Here is a 22,967-nt window from a genome sequence, read left to right on the forward strand (position 1 = left end):
TTTTTTGAGACAGAGTCTCACTCTGTTGCCCAGGCTGGAGTACAGTGGCTCCATCGTGGCTCACTGCAACCCCTGCCTCCCAGATTCAAGCAATTCTCCCGCTTCAGCCTCCCAAGTAGCTGGGATTATAGGCGCCCACCACCACACCAGGCTAAATTTTGTATTTTTAGGAGAGATGGGGTTTCACCATGTTGGCCAGGCTGGTCTCGAACTCGTGACCTCAGGTGACCTGCCCACCTCGGCCTCCCAAAGTGCTGGGATTACAGCTGTGAGCCACCGAGCCCAGGCAACCTTTATTTCTTAATAAAAAGTGACATAAATATCTTTTATTACCTACTGGTCCATTTATATTTGGTCATTTAAATGTAAAACTAATCAAATAAGCAAATTAAAAGATAAAAGAGACGCTACCTTTTTCATATTTTTAATTACCATTATTGCACCAATACAACATATGCTTTATATACATATATCTTAAACATTTTCCATTTTTCAGGAATTCAAATACATAATATATTATCATCTTGAGAATACAAAGAACACAACATGGAGGAAGATTGAGAAAATAGGTTCCCAGTATTTCGTCACTAGTGAGTCAAAAGACTTTCCTTTTAGTGTTTTCTATTGGTGTTTTAATATGTCCTGCCATGGCTCTGCAAGAATAGAGCTGCCTAGAAAAAGAGGCAATGAAAAGAAAATGGACCCAAAGTCAGAAAAAGTTCGGAAGGAAATCCAGGAAGCTAATATATTTTGAAACATAAGGACTCCCTTCTGCCAGAGTGTACATATCCAGATAGGTGCAAAAGGAAAGCAATTATATCTTCCCATTTCATCCTCAAAATTGCTCGTTTAGAAACCAAATAGCAAGTACCCATTCATCTAAGATGCAGAACTTTTTTCACAGCATTGTAAAAGGAACGGCAGGGCAGAGGGAAAGGAAAGTGGTGGGAGAGCAATTTGCTTTTAAGATACCCTGGGTGACAGGTATCAACGCCTTGGGCAAAACCTGTCACAGTAAAGCTGTGACTCTCCGACTTCCTTCACAAATGACAATACACATAATAGCAGCTTTCTATTAAAGAACTACATGAACTGAATAGAAATGTTTATGGAAAGGGGCCAGATACCCAGGCAGCAAGGCAGTGTGGGTACTAAACAAGAGTTAAGTGCTTTCAACCTCTCTGCTCTACAGATCAGGTTAAAAACTCTAAACCCTTCAACTTCAGGGCAAATAACAGGGCGAACACAAATTAATGCCATGCTTCAAATGCAGCAACTAGAGGAAGCTGCAAGAAATTAAACACTCCTATAGACTATCACTTAGAAAGCACAGCCTCCTGAACCTCCTTCATCACAGACACACCCACTGGTCAAAGATGTTGCACAATTCAAATTCAACAAACAGAAAAGAATAGTGGAGGTGCCACCGACGCAACCCTCTTATCACAGAAAGAGACATATAAACACACAAGAGGGTGACGGAGTTCCCCCCAGCACTGGATGTTCACTGAGTACAACAAGCCTGAAGGAGGCTGCACAGCAGAGACCCAGGAAATAGGTCTTTCTCCATACCTACCCCTATCGAAATTCTGAATTTGTAAACACTGAGGTCAGCCTGTCTATTCTTAGTCCTAGGTTAGCGGAGAAGGAAGTTGCAAGGTGTTTGACTCCCCTGAAATTTCTAAATAGGGCTTCATCAAGAGGCACACGAGGGGCATGAGACGATTTTGAAGTAAGTTAAAGAATTTAAAAGATGAGACAAATTTGACAGATGTTACAGGTCACTCCCCCCTCAAACAGACACTGGTCTTTTGAGCCCTGCCGAGTCAGCCAAAACTATGATAAGATCCACTGGTCCTCTACGTTGGTACTAAGCAGGAGATAACAGATACTCCCTTGGCTGTACAAGCAACAACACAGAGGAGTGGCCTAAACCAGCTTGAATGTAATGTCGAAGCTATGAAAAAGATTGTCCGATCATTTTGGTTCTGGGGAGGAAATGGGTCCCTAACGTCCCTCACAGATTGGTGCCCTCAAGGTCACTTTTATTCCTCAAGTCTGTCCTTAATGTCCCGCCAATGCCATTCAGAACTGGACCCAGTTGGATGGCTGTGGTGCCTGGTTTGGAACCGAGCTGCAAGACAGAACAGAGAAAGCCAAAGACAGAATATTAGGATAACAACTCCATTCTTTACTTGGTAGTTTCTAAGAAACCACTGCCTAGAATTTCCAGAACCATGCTTCATGGCAATTCTACTTACCAAGGCCTGAAATATCCCACTCAAACCTCATCCTACAGCTTCCCCGTCCCACCGTTCCCAGAACTACTGTATTCCCTTCACTAGAACTCCTGCAAAAGACTCTACATGACTGCAGATTCATCACTTTTCTAGATCAGAGATTTCAATTGACCGTACGTATCTCCTGCACCCGGCTTGAGAGTATGCTAGTTTCACTACGCCCACTACCTGGATGCAGTGCTGAAGTCTCCCCACAAGTCGTTGCTTGCAGAAACTGGAGTTGGTGCTGGCGTCGTGACAGGAGCAGGAGAATCCAAATCTAAAAGGATATCTAAACACAAGGTAAGAAAAGAAAAAAGAAAAGAGAAAAACATGATCAAAATCTTGGAAATAAGAATTTATGTTCACACAAAAACATCTGTACACAAATGCCACAGCAGCTTTATTCAAATATATGGTCAAAAATTGTCAACAACCTAAATGTCATTCCATGAGCAATACACACACTGGTATATCCCTACCGTGGAATATTACTCAGCAATAAAAAGGAACATACTATTGACATACATAACTTGAATTAATCTCAAGGGAATTATGTTGAGTGGAAAAAGCCTATCCCAAAGGTTACATGCTGTATGATTCCTTTTATAGAATATTCCTGAAAGTGACACAATTATAAAGATGGAGAACAGACTGGTGATTGCCAAGGGCTGGGAATGGGGGAAGAAGGGATGGGAGGGAGATGGGTGTGGTTATATAAGGTTGACACACGGGATCTCTGTAGTGATTAAACTGTTCTATAGCCTGAAAAGATGGCGGATCCATGAACCTACACATGACAAAACTGCATGGAACTGGCCCACACCTGTAATCCCAGCATTTTGGGGGGCCAAGGCAGAAGGATCACCCAGAAGTTCGAGGCCAGCCTGGGTAACATAGTGAGACTCTGTTGCTATAAAAAATGTAAAAATTAGCTGGGTGTGGCAGTGTGTACCTGTAGTCCCAGACGTTTGGGAGGCTGAGGGAGGAGGATCTCTTGAGCCCAGGAGTTTGAGGCTGCAGTGAGCTATGATTGCACTACCGTACTCTAGCCTGGGCAACAGAGCAAGACCCTGATGCAAAAAATAAAAAACAAACAAAAAAACCTGCAGAGAATATACAGATGCATACAAATACGCACCGATGAGAACATGTAACATGGTGTAAGCTGAGTAAGATGAGAACGTAGCGTCAGTGGTAATTTTTCGTTTGTGATCCGATATAATTTTAGAAAATATTACCAATTGAGGGAAACTGGGAAAAGGGCAAGCAGGATCTCTTCATATGATTTATTATACTGCATGTTAATCTACAATTATCTTAAAATAGAAATTTAATTTTAAAAAAATCTTAGATACTATCCCCAGTGTCTCCTGGCAACACTTACTGAAAGAAACAAGCTGTGACATTTTCACCTCAAAAATTCCAGAAAGAGAAAACTTACCCTTAGTGATCAATTCAACAAACTGTCTGCATTGTCCATCCAATACATTAAGTTAAAATTCTCAGATTCTAAGACACAGGTCTCTAATCTTAGAAAAATTCTTTTCTCCGTTCCAATGCTCTCATTTTTCAAATGAGAGCCTATAACCACACTTATTCCTTCTCCCACCAGAAAGAATGAAAGTGTGTACACAAAACGAGGTATCTTCTCCTTTTCTCCCAAATGTTCTTGTGAAGAAATGGGAAGGCTTAAGAAATAGCATTTACTAAATGGCTACTACATTCCAAGTGCTATGCTAGGTGGTATCAAATAATTTAACCCTCACTATCTTAAGATGGTATTCTTTATTTTATTTATTTATTTTTTTAATGAGATAGGGTCTCCCTCTGTCACCCAGGCTGGAGTACAGTGGCACAAACATGGTTCACTGCAGCCTCAACCTCCCAGGCTCAAGCCATCCTCCTACCTCAGCCTCCCAAATAGCTGGGACTATAGGCGTGCACTACCATGTCCAACTAATTTTTGTATTTTTTTGTAGAGACAGGGTTTCGTCACATTGCCCAGGCTGATCTCAAACTCCTAAGCTCAAGCAATCCACCCACCTCCGTCTCCCAAAGCATTGAGATTACAGGGGTGAGCCAAGATGCCCAGCTGGGGTGATTTTACATCTCCAGTTGGTAGATAAGGAAATTGAGACTCAAAAAACTTAAGTGGTGTTTACCAAGCACATTCAAACATAAAGTAGCAGAGCCATGACCAAAATCTTGGTCCATCTGACTTAAAGGCCTATAACCATCTAACCAAGAAAAAAATGAAGGAAACAGTCTTTTTAATAAGCATATATTTTCTGCCAAAGAACCTACAAGACTCTTAGTTCCAGAAAAGCTTGATTCCTTGCTAGAAGCTGCCAGAATCACCTTGTCAGTACCATGAGCTATTTCGTAGCAAAAACACCAACTCTCCTGCTCCTGTTTGAGAAACAAACAGGGTGTTTCTCAATTAAAACGTAAGATTGGATTTCTCAAAATTAGAAGTACTAGATTTACCTGCATCACTGCCTCCATGGTTAGATTTTGGAATGGGTGGGGGAGTGACATGATTGCTGATGGCAACTGAGGAGGATGGTGGGGGAATGGTGACTTTGCCTCCTGGCGGGGGTGGGAGTAAGCTCAGGCCCCCACCCTTTGCAGTCCTGGGCTTAGAAGCACCTCCTTTCTTGGTTGTAATGTTCTACAAAAGAAAAAAGGGAGAACAAGGGAAAGATGTCACAGGCTTATAGAAGCACAGGAAAACACAATTTTTAAAAACCATACTCACCCCAATACTCAACTTGATGGTTTGTCCTTCCTTGAAGCCCAGATCCAACTTAGGACGAGCATCCATTTCCTGAGATTCCTTAGAAATCTCAGATTCCTGCTTGACCCACCTTAGGGAACACAGCAAGTTATCTTAGTTTGAGATTTCCTGAAAGCAGAGTCTGACATACAAATCTGGGTTAATTTACCTTTATGAAATGGGATTCCAGAAAGCACAGTGAGAGATAAAAAAGAATGAGAACAGAAAAGGGAAAAAAGCCAAGAGAGAAAACAACTGGGGTTCAATCCCACTGGGGACTCTCTGAAAAATCTTAAGGAATACATATGAGACTTGTCCCTTCCAAAAGGATGGCATTTAGCCACTTCCCATTCCCCACAGTTGGGGGCTGCTCCTGAGAGGGTGTTGGTTTCTCAGTCTTTCCAAGTTAAACCTTGCGCTTAGCCTTCTACAACTTCAGAGAGCTCTGAGGCAGAAAAGAAAAAATAGGCTTGCTCCTGAAGTAGGAAGCTGATGGTGTGCATAGCGCTGTCAACCCCAGCTGCACCAAAATCAAGCGGGCTAGAGGAGTGTTGCAATGGTCACAAAACATGTCAGCTACAAAAGGCAAGAAGAGTGGCACACAGCTCCCCAGATAAAGCCCTGCTGTTCCTGTCGGCCTCCCTCTACCACCTAAAAGATGGGGCAGATTCAACAGAGCATCACTTCAAACTACAGCACGAGGGGTCTAAAACATACTGCAGGCTACAAGGAAAGGAAACACAGAAGAGATACAAAGATGACCTAAGGAAACAAAAGTGAATGGGGAGATTTATATTCATAATGAAGTAGTTTAGGAAATAAAGAAACCAGGAGGTAAAAAAGATACTGCCCATTCATGTGAGCAGCAGCATTCCTATAACCAACCTGGTAACTAAGGACAAGCTTCACTCACTTGAAGTGATCCTGCAAGGAGACATTAAAGTCGAAGGCATCTCCCCGATCTGTGAAGCCAATGCCAATGAAAGCACTGCGCCCTGTGAAAAAGGCAGGAAGACTCAACTAGGAAGTATCCTCTACGGCAGGACACCCCAACCCCCAGCACCCGTCCGTGGCCTGTTAGAAACCAGGCCGTACAACAGGAGGTGAGCTGCGCGCAAGAGAGCAAAGCTTCGTTGTATTTACAGCCGCTCCCCATGGCTTGCATTACCACCTGAGCTCTGCCTCCTGTCAGATCAACGGCAGCATTAGATTCTCACAGGGGAGTAAACCCTACTGTGAACTGTGCATGTGAGGGATCTAGGCTGCACGCTCCTTATGAAAATCTAATGCCTGATGATCTGTCACTGTCTCCCGTCACCCCCAAACAGGACCATCTAGTTGCAGGAAAACAAGCTCAAGGTCCCCACTGACTCTACATTATAGTGAGTTGTATAATTATGTCATAACACATTACAATGTAATAATAAGATTTTCTCATAGACCAAGAGTCAGTAAACTACATGTAGAAATAAAGTGAACAATAAACATAATGCACTTGAATCATCTTGAAACCATCCCCTAATGCCGGTCTACGGAAAACTGTCTTTCACAAAATGGGTCCCTGGTACCAAAAAGGTTGGGGACTGCTGCTCGATGGCAACTTTTGCCCAAATGAAAATATAACAGTTACCCTAACTAGACAAAGTCTGTGAATGTGAAACATTTTCTCATAGACCAAGAGTCAGTAAACTACATACAGCCCATGGGCCTTATCCTGTCATAGCTTGGTCTTGCAGAAAATATTTTATTGGAACATAGCCATATCAGTTTGTTTACATATTTTCTACAGTGGTTTCACACTGCAACAGCAAAACTTGGTAGCTGCCACAGAGGCCACTTGACCCGCAAAACTTAAAAGAATTTATTATTTGTCTCTGTTTGCCAACCTCTGTTATAGACCAAGGAGAAAAGATTGAAAGACTGAGAATTACTGCCCCACACATAGATGATTCAAGATAGTCCCACCACAAATAATAAATAAGCAAAATGTGTTCATTCTTTTTTTTTCTTTTTTTTTTTGAGACAGAGTTTCGCTCTTGTTGCCCATGCTGGAGTGGAATGGCGTGATCTCGGCTCACTGCAACCTCCACCTCCTGGGTTCAAGCAACTCTCCTGACTCAGCTTTCTGAGTAGCTGGGACTACAGGCATGCACCACCATGCTCAGCTGATTTTTCTACTTTTAATAGAGACAGGGTTTCATCATATGGGTCAGGCCGGTCTCGAACTCCTGACCTCAGGTGATCCATCTGTCTCGGCCTCCCAAAGTGTAAAATGTGTTAATTCTTTTGTTAGGTATACGTTTTGATATACAAGTCTACATATGAATTACCACATCTTGAACTTTTGTTCATATCTATTACAAATAATGTGTTAATACTTTTCCTTTAGCAACTATAGTAACTTTAGATAAAGGGAAGAAAAAATATAGTAAACCAAAGAAAGATAAATGCAATCAGACACATTTTTCACGGCTGTGCATTCACCTGTTTTCCTCACTGCATCCCATTCAAAAATCCCATTTCTCTTACCAGTTCCATCCTGGATCCGGATTACAAAGTAGCGGCTGGAATCTGTCACTGTCTCCACAGCAATACCAGGATACTGTTCTACTGGTGCCTGGGCAAACAGCTCCCCTGACAGATACGAAAAAGACTTTTTGAGCAAAGAAAGCCAAAACCCAGAAAACGCTAGTTAACAAGTATTTCCATTCCAGTCCCCAACTTGAAAGTGCTTACAAAAGCACACCAGACTAATATCCTTATTGTTAGAGAGTCACCTGCAAAGATTACCTGAAACTTTATCCTCAAGTTTGATATAGGCAATCTTCCCTTTTGAAGTGATTCGGAGGCGACCAGTCCAATCAGGCTGGTCTAATTTCCAGTCAGATGCCCTAGGACAGGAAAAGAGAAAGCTTCAGGCACATGAGTTTAATTTACTAAAGCCTACCCCTAATCTTTTACTGTATCTCTATTTCCCTGTCCTAGATTGCCTATTCTTCCTACCTACTAATCAACAAGAATAATTCATGATCTGTTTAGATGCCTCATGTTATATATAGTCCAAAGCAAGTAAAAGTGCGGCTACTTGAGGACTTTGGAGTCCAATAAGCATCATTAAAAACATGTAAAAGCACAAATAAAAGCAATAAAAAATAAAATTTTGGCCAGGTGTGGTGGCTCAAGCCTATAATCCCAGCACTTTGGGAGGCCAAAGTAGGTGGATCACTTGAAGTCAGGAGTTTAAGACCAGCCTGGCCAACATGGTGAAACCCCATCTCTTCTAAAAATACAAAAATTAGCTGGGTGTGGTGGCGTGTGCCTGTAATCCCTTGGGAAGAAGAGGCAGAGTAACTTGAACCTGGGAGATGGAGACTGCAGTGAGCCGAGATTGCACTGCTGCACTCCAGCCTGGGCGACAGAACGAGACTGGGTCTCAAAATAAATAAATAAATAAAATTTCTCACAACGATGCTATTTTCAAACTATAGATGGTATACTAGATAACGATTGCTTTACTGATCGGGTACCAACAAAGTCTACTAAATTAAATATCCTAGGTAATGGCAGCGCTCCCAAATCACTAAACATATTATCTTTCACTGAACTCAACCAATATTTATATAACACTTATTAAGACAGAGGCACCACTGTTCTAGATGCTTAAGATACAACAGCAACCAAACAAAGATTTCAACCCTCATGAGGCTTACATTCTAACAGAAGAATAAAAAAGAAACATAATAAATAGCATAATTAGTATCTTAGAATGTGGTTAGTTCTAAGGTAAAGAGAATATATAGAGGCTTATTAGGAAGATTGAGAAGATAGAGGGAGAGTGAACAGGTTGTAACATTCAAGAGCGTGGTTAAGAGTAAGTCTCATTAAGGTGAAATGTGAGCTGAAATGTGAAGCAAGTGAATTATCTACCCATACGGATATCTAGAGGGAAAGGATGCTAGGCATAGGCAACAGCTAGCACAAAGCTGCTGAGGTCGGGGCATGCCTGGCATGTTTGAGACACAGCAAGGAAGCCACTGTGGTTAGAACAGAGTAAGAGACAAGATGGCAGAGCTAACAGAGGGCCAGATCAGGCGGGCCATAGTAACAACTTCAGCTTTCACTCTGAGTGAAAAAAGAGCGATTACAGATTTTAAGCAGAGGTGTGACATGATCTCCCTTATACTCTAAAAAGATTACTCCAGCTGCTGTCTGGAGAAAAGCTGTAGGGATAAGAGGACTGAAGCAGGGGGATTAGCTAAGAGACTACTGCAGTAATCTAGAAAAGTCACAATGGTGGCAGAAGTGGTTAGACTCTGGATATATTTAGGGTAAAGGCAGGAGGATTGCTAAGGGATTAGATGTGGGATAGAAGACAAAAAAAGAAGCAAGGACGACTCCAAGGTGTTTCGCCTGAGCAAAGGAGTTCCAACAATTGACGTAAAGTAGACAGTTAAATATATGAGACGAGTTCAGGAAAGATATCTGGGCTGGAAATACAAACATCCATGAAAACATTAGAAATATATAAAATGTGGTATAATCAACTTGAATGACATCTAAGATTATTTATGACACATTTTACAAAACATTGCATTTGTGATTTGTTTTGCCAGGAGTATGGAAAAGGGATTAGCAAAGTAAAAGTTATTAATAATTCATCCTTGAGGAAACCAAAGACTAATACTTAAAGGCTAGAAAAGCAGCAATAAGGTATATCTGAACAAGAATGAGTTTAACAAGATGAGAGGTAAAAAGCCGAAAGGAGGGAAATGAACATGAAAATGGGCAAAGGTTTTGAACAGGATCTGTAAAATAAATCCTTCCCATTCTCCTTCCTCTTGATTCCCTGCCCTCAAAGACCCTCAAGTACCTAAATCTGATCCAGATTAGAGAGCTCTAAGGTTGCTCATCTATTATATTTTTTGAATGAGTCATTACTAATTCTAATCATATAAGCCATTAGAGCTAATGTAAGCCACCAAGAGCCAATGTAAACAGGCTATTAAAAATATTAGGTGGCTCACGCCTGTAATCCAAACACTCTGGAGGCCAAGGTGGGTGGATCACCTCAGATCTGGAGTTCAAGACCAGCCTGACCAACATGGTGAAACCCCCATCTTAAAAAAAAAAAAAAAAAAATTAGGAAGAGCCAGGCGCAGTGGAGCATGCCTATAATCCCTATAATCCCCACACGTTGGGAGGCTGAGGCAGGAGGACTGCTTGAGCCCAAAAGTTCAAGGCTGCAGTGAGCTATGACTGACCTACTGCACTCCAGCCTGAGCCACAGGGCAAGGCTCTGTCTCTTTAAAAAAAAAAAAAAAAAAGCTAGGAACAAGCCTATTAAACTATTAAATGTGTTTTTCTTGGACAGGTTCCTTATCTTATTTATCTTGTATATCTAGTGCCCAATATTTAACAAATTATTTAAGTAAATGGACATTCATGACAATAGATCCACAGCAAAATTCCAAATGTACATTTTATTAAATCCTTACATTAGCTATGTGAAATAGCCATGAAAAGCCTATCATATCTCTTTTATCTCTAAACGACAGAAAGGATAACACAGTAAGTAATAAAGTCCATTATTCTTTCATTACACTGAAACACACTATAGAAGTTAATATTGATTTAGCTAAGGGAAGAGGGTAGTGAATAATTTTTTTAAAAAGTAGTTTTTTGGCCGGGCGCGGTGGCTCAAGCCTGTAATCCCAGCACTTTGGGAGGCCGAGGCGGGTGGATCACGAGGTCAAGAGATCGAGACCATCCTGGTCAACATGGTGAAACCCCGTCTCTACTAAAAATACAAAAAACTAGCTGGGCGTGTTGGCGCGTGCCTGTAATCCCCGCTACTTAGGAGGCTGAGACAGGAGAATTGCCTGAGCCCAGGAGGCGGAGGTTGCGGTGAGCCGAGATCGCGCCATTGCACTCCAGCCTGGGTAACAAGAGCGAAACTCCGTCTCAAAAAAAAAAATAAATAAAAATAAAAAAATAAAAAAATAAAAAGTAGTTTTATAGGTGGGAAAACTTTTCTAACTGTGTGTGTGTGTGTGTGTGTGTGTGTGTGTGTGTATGAGAGAGAATGTGTGTGTGTGTGTGTGTGTGAGAGAGAGAGAGAGAGAGAGAGAGAGAGAGAGGCGCGATCTTGGCTCACTGCAACCTCCACCTCCCAGGTTCAAGTGATTCTCCTGCCTTAGCCTCCAGAGTAGCTGAGATTACAGGCACCGGCCACCATGCCCAGCTAATTTCTTTTGTATTTCTAGTAAAGATGGGTTCTACCATGTTGGCCAGGCAGGTTTCAAACTCATGACTTCAGGTAATCCATCCACCTCAACCTCCCAAAGTGCTGGGATTACAGGCTTGAGCCACCGCGCCCAGCCTACTTTCTAACCACTTAGGTTTCCTTTTTTTTTTTAAAAGGAGTCTCGCTCTGTCATCCAGGCTGGAGTGCAGTGGCGTGATCTCAGCTCACTGCAACCTCCACCGCCTGGGTTCAAGCGATTCTCCTGCCTCAGCCTCCCAAGTAGCTGGAACTACAGGCACACACCACCATGCCTGGCTAATTTTTTTTTGTATTTTTGTAGAGACAGGGTTTCACCATGTTGACCAGGCTGGCCTGGAACTCCTGACCTCAAGTGATCTTCGCCCCTCAGCCTCCCAAAGTGCTGGAATTACAGGCATGAGCCACCGCACTCAGACTGTAAGTTTCTTGTCAACCCAAATTTTCTTTCTCAAAGTCTAGAAGTGTGGTCAGTGAAAGTCTGGGAAAGAACAGCTTACACTAGGTAAATTAAAGTCAATTATTCTCTTTAATCTTATCAATCACTCAAGGAAGAATTCCTCCTGCTTGCTAAAAAGCCGTTTGTCCTTTAATATCAGCCTAGATAATGAATCCTGCTCATAACATAAAGTGGGTTCTGGTAAACAAGAAAGATTACGCAGACAAAAAGAAAACTAACATTTACGAAACCAAGCATTTATTATGTTCCGGGCATTAGGCCCATTCTTGTGTAAATTAAGTGAGAGGACCCTGCAAGATAACTATTGTTATATTCATTTTTACAAATAAAGAAACTGACATTCAAAAGTGTTAACTGATTTGCCAAAGATAACCCAGCAAATAAGTATAGTGATTCAAACTTAATTCTGCTCTCTTCGTGTACTGTACTAAAAAGTGACTAATGACAACATGCCTCTTGGAGGATTAAAAAATGCCAACAGGCATGGAAAACATAGAAGGGTAAGAGTAGGCTGGCGGCCTAAGGCGCGCGGGAGCCGGAGCGGGGGTGCTCGCCGCGCTGCTGAGCCCCGGCCGGCCACCCAGACGCTGCCCACGGGCCCGGCCACAGCGGAGCCATGCTGTGAACCGTGAGCTTTGAGGCAGTGGGACCTGTCAGCAGAATGTCTCCAGCCCCCGAGAGCGACCCCGAGGCCACCAAGATGAGCACCGCGGCCTGGCCGGCCCCAGCGCCTGCATCTCCGTAGCCGCGAGCTGTGGGCCCCGCCCACCCGCCAGCCGCCGGGATGTTCTAGCCTCAGAGGAGTCAAGACCTCAGGTTTCCACAGACTTGGGATTTGCACAGCAACAGAGTCACCGCGGAGAGTCCAGGGTATCACAAACTTATGGATTTTGACAAGAAAGGAGGGAAAGGGGAGACAGAGGAGGGCGGGAGAATGTCCGAGGCCGGTAGGGGCTGGAGCAGCCACGGCATCCGGAGCTCGGGGACCAGCTCGGGGGTCCTGATGGTGGCCCCCAACTTTCCCATCTGCAAGAAGATTGGCTGTGGCAACTTCCGGGAGCTCAGCCTAGGAAAGAATCTATACAAATGAATACGTGGGTATCACATCGGAGCCGATCAAGTCCCGGGCCCCGCAGCTGCACCGGCAGTACCGGTTCTACCAGCAGCTCAGTGCCACGGAGGGCGGCCCTGAGGTCTACCACTTCGACCGTGCGGGAAGTGCAACGCCATGGAGCCGGAGCTGCCGGGGCCCAGCCCGGAGGACCTGTACGGCCCGTGCGACCGGACCTTCACGCTCCAGACGGTGCTGACGATCGCCGTCCAGCTGATCACGCGCACAGAGTACGTGCGCACCAAGAGCCTCATCCGCCGGGTCGTGAAGCCCGAGAACTTCCTGGTGGGCCGCCCGCGGACCAAGAGGCAGCGTGCCATCCACATCATCGACTCCGGGCTGGCCAAGGAGTCCATCACCCCGAGACCAAGCACATCCCGTACCGCGAGCATGAGAGCCTGACGGGCAGGGCGCGCTACATGAGCATCAACACGCACCTGGGCAAGGAGCAGGGCCGCCGCGACGACCCGGAGGCGCTGGGCCGCATGTTCACGTGCTTCCTGCACGGCAGCCTCCCCTGGCAGGGGCTCAAGGCCGACACGCTCAAGGAGCGGGACCAGATCGGGGACGCCAAACACGCCACGCCCATTGAGGTGCTCTGCGAGAACTTCCCAGAGGAGATGGCCACGTACCTGCGCCACGTGCGGCGCCTGGACTTGGAGAAGCCGGACCGTGACCACCTGCGCGAGCTCTTCACCGACCGCAGCGGCTTCGTGTTCGATCATGAGTGCGACTGGGCCGGGAAGCCCCTGCCGACCCCCATCCGCACCGTCCACACCGACCTGCCCTCCCAGGCTCAGCTCCAGGACAAAGCCCAGCCACACAGCAAAAACCAGGCGCCGAACTCCACCAACGGGGGCTGAACGCTGGCGACCCCACGGCGGGCCACTCCAACGCCCCCGTCACGGCGCGCGCAGAGGTGGAGGTCGCCGAGGAAACCAAACGCTGGTGCTCCTTCAAGAGGAGAAAGAGAAAACCGCTGCAGCGACACAAGTGACCGGGCGCCCAGCCCCTCGGGGCGCGAGCTTGTGTGAGGCCTTCGGGGCCCACCCGCAGCGGCCCAGGGCCAGCCCCTGGCTGGAAGCCAGGACGCAGACTGCAGGGGCCCCACCCCAGGACGTGGGTCACTCCCTTCACGTCAGACTGGCGAAAGTCCTACACCTGTGTCTAGTCCTCCCCTCCAAGAGCATTAACTATTTGAAACAAGAAAAAAATGAAAAAACAGAGGCCGCCCTGCCCCCACGCCTGCCCCTCCGTTTCTTTGTTGAAGTGAGTAGTGTGATCTGGGGGCTCCGGCTGAAGCCCGGCCCCGCCGGCCGCCCCCATCACCGTCATAAAGTCCAGCTTGTCTCGCTCGATCCAAAGGCCGTTTTCTCGAGGGGAGGGAGGCCTGGCCTGGAGGGGTGCTGTGGGGCCGTCTTGCCCAGGCCCTCCTGGGAAGGGCACAGGCATTGCTGCCAGGGGTGAGGCCGTGCTGTGGGCCTCCCCGAAACCAAACAGGAAGGCGGGGGTGGCGCCGCAGCTGAAGCCGGCTCCCCAACCAAAATGTGGCACCAAAGCCTGGGCGCCGCGGGCACAACCCCACAGCCTCTTCCCAGCTGGCCCCGGCGAGGGCAGGTGGGCCCTGCCAGGCGGGTGCTTCTCGATGCACCTGCTCCCAGAGGCTGTGCCCCGACGCCCAGAACCCGAGGCAGGACGGCTAGCTGGTGTAGCCCTGCTCAGCCCCGGGGCCGTGCTGCGTGGGGCGCGGGCACCGGGCTTCCTGCCTCTGCTCCGCCACCGGGCCAGCGGCCAAGACAAAACGCCTTAAAGCCCCGGCCCGACCCCGCAGGTGTGCGCGCAGGGGCCTGGGGGCGCCCGGGACTGGCAGGCGGTCCCCAGCGGGGTCGCCTAGAGGCTGCCAGGCAGAGTGGGGCAGCTTGGGGCTCTGGCTGGGAGTCTAGGTTTTACTTTACCAAGTGTACAGAAATGGCATTCACGTTTCTCTGACGCTCCCTTGAAGCCATGGAATTTAGGGGCTTTTTTTTTTTTTTTTGAGATGGAGTTTCGCTCTTGTTACCCAGGCTGGAGTGCAATGGCGCGATTTTGGCTCACCGCAACCTCCGCCTCCTGGGCTCAGGCAATTCTCCTGACTCAGCCTCCCGAGTAGCTGGGACTACAGGCATGTGCCACCATGCCCAGCCAATTTTTTGTAGTTTATAGTAGAGATGGGGTTTCACCATGTTGACCAGGATGGTCTTGATCTCTTGACCTCGTGATCCACCCGCCTCGCCCAAAGTGCTGGGATTACAGGCGTGAGCCACCGCGCCCGGCCGGGCTTTTTTTTTTTTTTTAATAAAAAAATGAAATAAAAAAAAAAGATAAGAGTAAAATCAAGAAACGGTTTTAATGGCTCAGTGCAGTTAATTGATATAAGTATAAAGGCTGTGGAAAACTAGGAAGTGAAGATTGAGAATACAGATGGGGGATAGAGGGGAGATGTTTTAAAAAGCATGAAGTAGAAGAAAAAGACTATAATCCCACCTCAATGTGTATCAGATCCTTTAGGAGTCTTAACTCCTAAAGTTGGAAGTAATAAGATATTTGACCTTATTTAACAGTTCCATCAATGCTAATTTACGTGATTAGGTTTCTCTGTGTAATCTACTGATTTCTTCTTTCAGTTAACATTTACGGAGTCCCCAAAATGTACCAGATACTGTGCTAGACCCCAGGAATATAAAGTTAAAAAGATCTCAAGTTGTTGACAGTCTAGTCTGGAGAAAAAAGGAGACTAAACAATCCATTACAATACAAAATGAAGAGTCCTGGAATAGACAAGAATAAGGTGCTACACAGGAACAGAAAACCAAACCCCACATGTTCTCACTCAAGTGGGAGTTGTGAACAATGAGAACACATGGACACAGGGTAGGGAACAACACAAGCTGGGGACTGTCGGGGGAGGATCGAGGATACCAGGTTGACAGCTCCAGCAAACCACCACGGCACATGCATACCTATGTAACAAACCTCACATTCTGCACATGTATCCCAGAACTTAGAGTAAAAAATAAATAAATAAAAGAAATGAAAAAAGAATAAGGTGCTATGGAAGCACACAGGGTGCATATCTAAGCCAGAATAGAAGGGTCACATAGGGCTTCCCAAAGAAGGTGATGTCTAAGCGACTCATATAGTACCTGGAACTACCATTCAAAAGTATGTTGATTTCTACTCAAGGTCAGTTTGGGGTCCAATTAAAAGCTTACTGAAAACAGAACTGCTACCTCTTTGCCAAAGGTGCAACCCCCAGGGCCCAGTGCCCAGGTCAGCAAGCATAAAAATATTGATTCATGATGAGTAAAACTCTGGTAAGGGGCAAAATAAGAGACATAAGGAGAGGGTAACTTTTCAGCCAAAATAATGATAAATGCCAGGAAATCACAATGGTGATGGGGGTCAGAGGGAGGATAAGGACAGTATCTTGGCCGGGTACAGTGGCACCCACGTGTAATTCTAACATTTTGGGAGGCTGTGGCAGGAGGATCACTTGAGATCAGCTGGGGGAACGTTATCAAGATCCTGTCTACACAAAAAAATTTAAAAATTAGCCAGGCATGTTGGTGCATGCCTGTAGCCCTAGCAACTTGGGAGGCTGAGGTAGGAGGATCCCTTATGCCCAGGAATTCGCAGCTGCCGTGAGCTATGATTGTGCCACTGCACTCCAGCCTGGCAGATAGAATGAGATCCCGCCTCTCTTAAAAAAAAAAAAAAAACAAACGATGGCTAGTGAGGTGGCTCATGCCTGTAATTCCAGCACTTTGGGAGGCCGAGGCAGGTGATCACAAGGTCAGGAGTTCAAGACCAGCCTGGCCAACCTGGTGAAACCCCATCTCTACTAACAATTCAAAACTCAGCCAGGTGTGGTAGTGCGTGCCTATAATGCCAACTATTTGGGAGGCTGAGGCAGAAGAACCACTTGAACCCAGGAGGCAGAGATTGCAGTGAGCTGAGATCACACTATTGCACTCCAGCCTGGGCAACAGAGCGAGACTCCATCTCAAAAAACAAATAAACAAAAAACATAACAAACAAATAGTATTTATTACTGCTTTATTGTATTTCTGACATTCTTTCACATCCATTATATGATTTAATTTTACTCTTCCAAAAACCCTTGTTAAGTATATTATCAGAAGTGTAAAGGTATCATCACTAACGGGTTTTTTTTCCTTCTATTTTACAGATGAGAAAACTGAGCCTTGGAAAGGGCTCGCACGCATCTTTTTTTTTTTTCTTTTCTTTTTTTTTCAGCTTTCACTTCTAAAGGAAGCTAATCAGGCATCTTTTTTAACATGTAGCCCAGTGAACTTTCAACTACATAACGTCCTATAGCATCCTCAGAACCTCACAGTCATTGGATTGCAAGGTGGCTAGTTAGGCCCTACAGAGAAAGATACTGCCTCAACTTTGGAGAGAAAAGGTGTAGGAGAGATTAAGAAGGGAGGTAGGGAAGGAAGACAGAACATAGCATATAACCGTCAAGAAAATACAAGGAGAAGAAACAGAATGAACAATCGTTGTAAAGCCTATGATCATAACCTTTGCTCCCTGGTAAAACAGCTGAAGGAAAAATCGAATGGTGGATCATGACAGTTGGTGACGAAACTGACAACAGTACAAAAAATAAATCAGATCATCCAGAGAATGGCAAGCAATACGAGCACCCGTAATTGTGCACGGGGCACTGGAAAGGTGTGTGAGAGAGAGAGAGAAAGGACGAGGATGATAAGCTGAAGGACGCAGGGAAGAGCGAACGAAAGGGGACTGGCGATGGGGCAGGCACGACTCAAAGTGGATGATGGGGAGCAGATGGGTGTCCCGGGGGGCTACGGGGGAGGCGGCGTGGACTAATGCAGAGGGGTAATTTAAAATAAAAAAAAAAATGGCAGAAATATGGTGATGTCAGTCCAGAGTGGAGATGGAGCAGGAGGTGAGGGAGACGACAACCCAGGCAGGGAGTTGAGCAAGGTGACAATACAGAGGTGGCAGTGGCAGGGACAGGCCGCGTGCTAGCTGAAAAGGAAGCTGTCGTCTGCGACAGAGCACGCGCGTGCGGCAGCGCCTGGGGTTAGCACCTGTAACCGCGGTTGGAGGCCCGGGGCGGGATCCGGTAGACGCTGACGTCCGGCTTCACACACAGCACAGACTCGTACTCCACCTCGGCCGCCATCTTGGCTCCGCGGTCCGCGCTGCCGGCGGCGCGACGTCAGGCCGGGGGCGGCGCGCGGGCCGCGGGGACGCAGCGCGCGACCACTTCTGCTTGCGTCACTTCCGCGCGCGCTCGCGTGCGTCTCCGAGATTCACCTTTTCGGTGACGCGGGGAGCCATATTGAAACCTGGAAACGGTGAGGGCGCACGGCTCACCATCTTGGGTAATGGCAAAGATGCCTCTCAGTGCTGGACTCTCCTTATGGAAACCTCCCTCCCACAGAGGTGCTTAGGAAAAGCGCCATCTTCACGCCTGTCAACCCAGCGCTTCGGGAGGCCCGGGCGGGCGGATCACGAGGTCAACAGATCGAGACCATCCTGGCCGACATGGTGAAACCCCGTCTCTACTAAAAATACAAAAAAATTAGTGCGCGCCTGTGATCCCAGCTACTCAGGAGGCCGAGGCAGGAGAATTGCCTGAACCCAGGAGGCGGAGGTTGCGGTGAGCCGAGATCGCACCATTGCACTCCAGCCTGGGTAACAAGATCGAAACTCCGTCTCAAAAAAAAAAAGAGGCCGGGCGCGGTGGCTCAGGCCTGTAATCCAAGCACTTTGGAGGCCAAGGCGGGCGGATCACCTGAGGTCGGGAGTTCAAGACCAGCCTGACCAACATGGTGAAACCCCGTCTTTATAAAAATCAAAAAGAAAAGAAAAGCGCCGTCTTACTCTAGGCAGGTGCCCGCAGTGCACTAGAAGGATGAGGACTGTATTGAGTCCTGACGGGTTTTCTTCCAGGAGTCACTTCCTAACTGTAGTTACCTGGCAGAAAAGAGGCATCTGCCAGCCGGTAATCCCAGGCGAGGTGCCTACAGAGAATTCATGATCTGAACATAGACACGGTGGATTTCGACTCTCCAGAGTCTAAACGCTGAAAATACCCAGCGTGATTTAGTGCCTCACACTCTTTATCTCCAATTTTTCAAGACGACACCTGTTGAAATATTTTGCCTCACTTTCAGCGTATATTCCGATTATCTTTTTGGAAAATTTGGTCCTGTTGAATAAACTCTAAATGACATCAACCCAACTCCTGATAAAAGCAGAAGCATAATGAAATATCTAATGGCTGATATTAGCTCGCAGTTCTGTTACAATGATAAATCCTACCGAATTCTCTCCATAAATACGATCTTTTTGCGCCCCAGATGTAGACCTACCACGACACCATAACTTATAGTTCAGTGGCAAAACTGAGATAACGAACTCAAGTCTGCCTCATTACAACAGCAGCAGTCTTAGTCATATTGTTGACTGGTTGAAAACCTGCCTCTAATTTTTCCACTCTACCTTGGAAACTGGTATCTTAAATCTCAAAAAGGATTACAATATTTATCCCTGGCAAGGATGCGAGGAATACTGTAATCGCATACGCTGTTGGCAGGAATGTAAATTGGCACAGCATTTTTGAAGGGAAATTTAACAGTTATCAAAATATTAATTGTACGTAATCTTCAGTTTAGCAATTTCACTAATAAGTATTGCAGAGAAATCCTTACATGCACCAAAAAAGTAGGTACGATAATGCTTACTACAGCATTGTTTGAATAGTGAAAAAAATGGAAACATGAACATCTGTCAATGGGAAACGGTTAATGGCGTATCTATTACTACGAGATGTTTTGAACTAAGGAGTTAGCCATTGAAAGAAATTCAAGATTTTTTTAAAAGCCAACTGCAAAAAACACAGCATTATCAATTTTTGTCAAAACACCCAAAAATTATGTATGTGTGCATGTAAATGCATTGAAAAGGCTGTCAAAGGATATAAGGCTAAGTGTGGAGAAAGAAACTTATTGTCTCCTCCATCTATTTCTCTGTTGTTTAAGATTTGTGTGGCTATTATCTTCACTGACCACATGTTAAAAGAAGATTAAAGACAAAATTGACTTATGACTTGTGGTTCCGTATTTTTGACCCTATGATCTCATCTGAAGCCTAGGTCATATGACTACCTCACATGGTGCCTCTTTTTTTTCCTGTGTTCTGTGGTAACATCACTGGCAATCATTTTTGGAGGATTCTGGCTTCTGGTTCACATTCTTACTGGTTTACACTCTTCCGCTCCTCCCAAATCCTTTAGAGATTTCAAAGTCCATATAAACCCTTCCTAGCCATGCAATCTCCTGATACAAATCTAACCATCGTTTCCTCTTTTCTACCTCACCTATTATTCTTCATGTTCTGCACATGGTTAGCCTTCTTCTCCTGATTCCGCCCCTCTCTCGTTTCAGCAGTTCTCTTGCCAGCATCCCTCAACTTCCTTTCCTCTTTGTCTTTCCGTCACAGATAACCCAGAAGACTCCAGTCATGTATATTCCAAACATCTCCCTCCGTTATTCTCCAGAAGCAACTCATACAAGTATAAAGATTGTAGTCCCTAAAAGTTTAGGGGTTTGAGTCTCAGCTTTGCCCTTAACACTCAGATTTCCATTGCTGGTTTTTATTTTCATTCCCTTTCATGGTTGTTTCAAATTTTGCTGCCCTTTCAGCCCTTCAACTCTAAGCCTTCTCCTCTCCTGACACATAAAACATCTTACTATTTCCCTAAGAAACTAAAGTTTGAGGCCGGGCGCGATGGCTCACTCCTGTAATCCCAGCACTTTGGGAGGCCAAGGCGGGTGGATCACAAGGTCAATAGATCGAGACTATCATGGCCAACACGGTGAAACCCTGTCTCTGCTAATAATACAAAAATTAGCTGGGCATGGGCGCGTGTGCCTGTAATCCCAGCTACTCGGGAGTTTGAGGCAGGAGAATTGCCTGAACCCAGGAGGCGGAGGTTGCGGTGAGCCAAGATTGTGCCATGGCACTCCAGTCAGGCACCTGGCGACTGAGACTCTGTCTCAAAAAAATTAATTAATTAATTAATTAATTAATTAATTTTTTTAAAAAACCTCATTTTTATTCACCCCTTTCCCTCAGCATGTAAGTATATTCAAGTTCTTTCACCTTAGAAAAAAATCCCTTTCTTGGCCAGGCACGGTGGCTCACGCCTGTAATCCCAGCACTTTGGGAGGCCGAGGCGGGTGGATCACGAAGTCAAGAGATCAAGACCATCCTGGCCAACATGGTGAAACCCTGTCTCTACTAAAACTACAAAAAATTAGCTGGGCATGGTGGCGCGTGCCTGTAATCCCAGCTACTCAGGAGGCTGAGGCAGGAGAATTGCCTGAACCCGGGAGGCGGAGGTTGCGGTGAGCCAAGATGGCGCCATTGCCCTCCAGCCTGGGTAACAAGAGCGAAACTCCGTCTCAAAAAAAAAAAAAAAAAAGATGCCTTTAGATCTAAATATCAATTTCTCTGAGAAGTTTTCCTCAACTTCTCTAAATAGAACTAGTAACTGCCTCCTCTCTGCTCCCACAACAGTTTTACATCTGTTTTAGTTCTTATCGCATTGCATTCAACTGCTTGTTGGCATATGTGTTTTCCAAGGGAAAGAAACGGGTTTGTATTTTCCCAGCATTAGCACAGTTGTCAGACTATAGAAAGAAGTCTGTATGTTTATTTGCTAAATGAATGATCATTTCAGCCTGCCTTAACAGGGATGATTTGTTCTTTCCCAATCAAAATGATGTAAAATGTCTTAGGACAGTGCGGTGGCTCATGCATGTAACACCAGCACCTTGGAGGCCAAGGTGGGCAGATCACTTGAAGTCAGGAGTTCAAGACCAGCCTGGCCAACATGGTGAAACTGTGTCTGTACTAAAAATACAAAAATTAGCTGGGCATGGTGTGTGTGCCTGTAATCCCAACTACTGGGGAGGCTGAGGCAGGAGAATCGCTTGAACTCAGGAGGCAGAGGTTGCAGTGAGCCAAGATCACGCCACTGCACTCCAGTCTGAGCTACTGAATGAGACTCTATCTCAAAAAAAAAAAAAAAATTAAAATTAAAAATGTCCTGTCTGAAACTTATCTTTGTCCACCACCAGGGGGTAGTAGCTATACAACTCACAGGTTCTGGGCTGACAGTAAGTAGACTGTTAAAAGTCAAGCTAGTGTTCTTGTATGTGACTTTGTAAGTGTATGTGATTTAACCAAGTTTCACAAAAGCACTTTTGAAATTCATGGAGGCCTTCCCCATCTCAAATCTTGATTGCTTTTAGATGTAATTTAACCATGAAAATAAGTTATGGTTTTCTTGACTTATCCCCACCAGTAACATATTTCCCAGCTCTTGTTTTTTTCTTTTTTTTTTTTTTTTTTTTTTTTTTTTGAGACGGAGTCTCACTCTGTCACCTAGGCAAGAGTGCAGTGGCGTGATCTCGGCTCACTGCAACCTCCACCTCCTGGGTTCAAGTGATTCTCCTGCCTCAGCCTCCTGAGTAGCTGGGATTACAGGTACATGCCACCACGCCTGGCTAATTTTTGTATTTTTAGTAGTTGGTCAGGCTGGTCTCGAACTCCTGACCTCGTGATCTGACTGCCTCGGCCTCCCAAAGTGCTGGGGTTACCAGCGTAAGCCACGGCGTCTGGCTTCCCAGCTCTTCTTTATGCACACACAAAGAGGTATTTAATCACAGATTAAATTCTGACTTATCTTTGCTCAGGATGCTGCAATTAATGGTGTTTGTTAAAGCATAATTTTCCTAAATCATGAAGTTGCTACCATGCAACGGTAATAAAAATTGTAATGAGATTTGAATCATAGTTTATGGCATTTTTTTCAGCTAGAGTGGACCTTAGTAGCCTTTTAGTTCAGATCTCATCCAAAGAGATGCAGTCTCTTTGGTGATGCAGTCAGGATTAGAACTTCATATCTCATGATTTACAACCTAACACTCTTTCCACCATGAGATGGGTAAGGC

The 22,967-nt window shown here is 45.5% G+C and overlaps 1 protein-coding gene and 1 pseudogene across 1 annotated transcript; one reads left to right on the forward strand and one right to left on the reverse strand.

The window, feature by feature from the left end:
- Positions 1-408: 408 nt before the first annotated feature.
- Positions 409-18,167, reverse strand: NECAP1 (NECAP endocytosis associated 1). The gene is made up of 8 exons (XM_003926690.4): positions 18,030-18,167; positions 7,849-7,949; positions 7,588-7,692; positions 5,972-6,053; positions 5,041-5,149; positions 4,770-4,953; positions 2,469-2,571; positions 409-2,134 (listed from the first exon to the last, which is right to left on the reverse strand). Exons 1-8 carry the CDS (start codon positions 18,122-18,124, stop codon positions 2,086-2,088), a joined length of 828 nt encoding a protein of 275 aa, XP_003926739.1. The 5' UTR covers positions 18,125-18,167; the 3' UTR covers positions 409-2,085.
- Positions 12,656-13,906, forward strand: LOC101037567 (casein kinase I pseudogene; annotated as a pseudogene).
- Positions 18,168-22,967: the final 4,800 nt, after the last annotated feature.

Source organism: Saimiri boliviensis, chromosome 7, assembly GCF_048565385.1.
Source record: "Saimiri boliviensis isolate mSaiBol1 chromosome 7, mSaiBol1.pri, whole genome shotgun sequence".
Lineage (NCBI taxonomy): Eukaryota > Metazoa > Chordata > Mammalia > Primates > Cebidae > Saimiri > Saimiri boliviensis.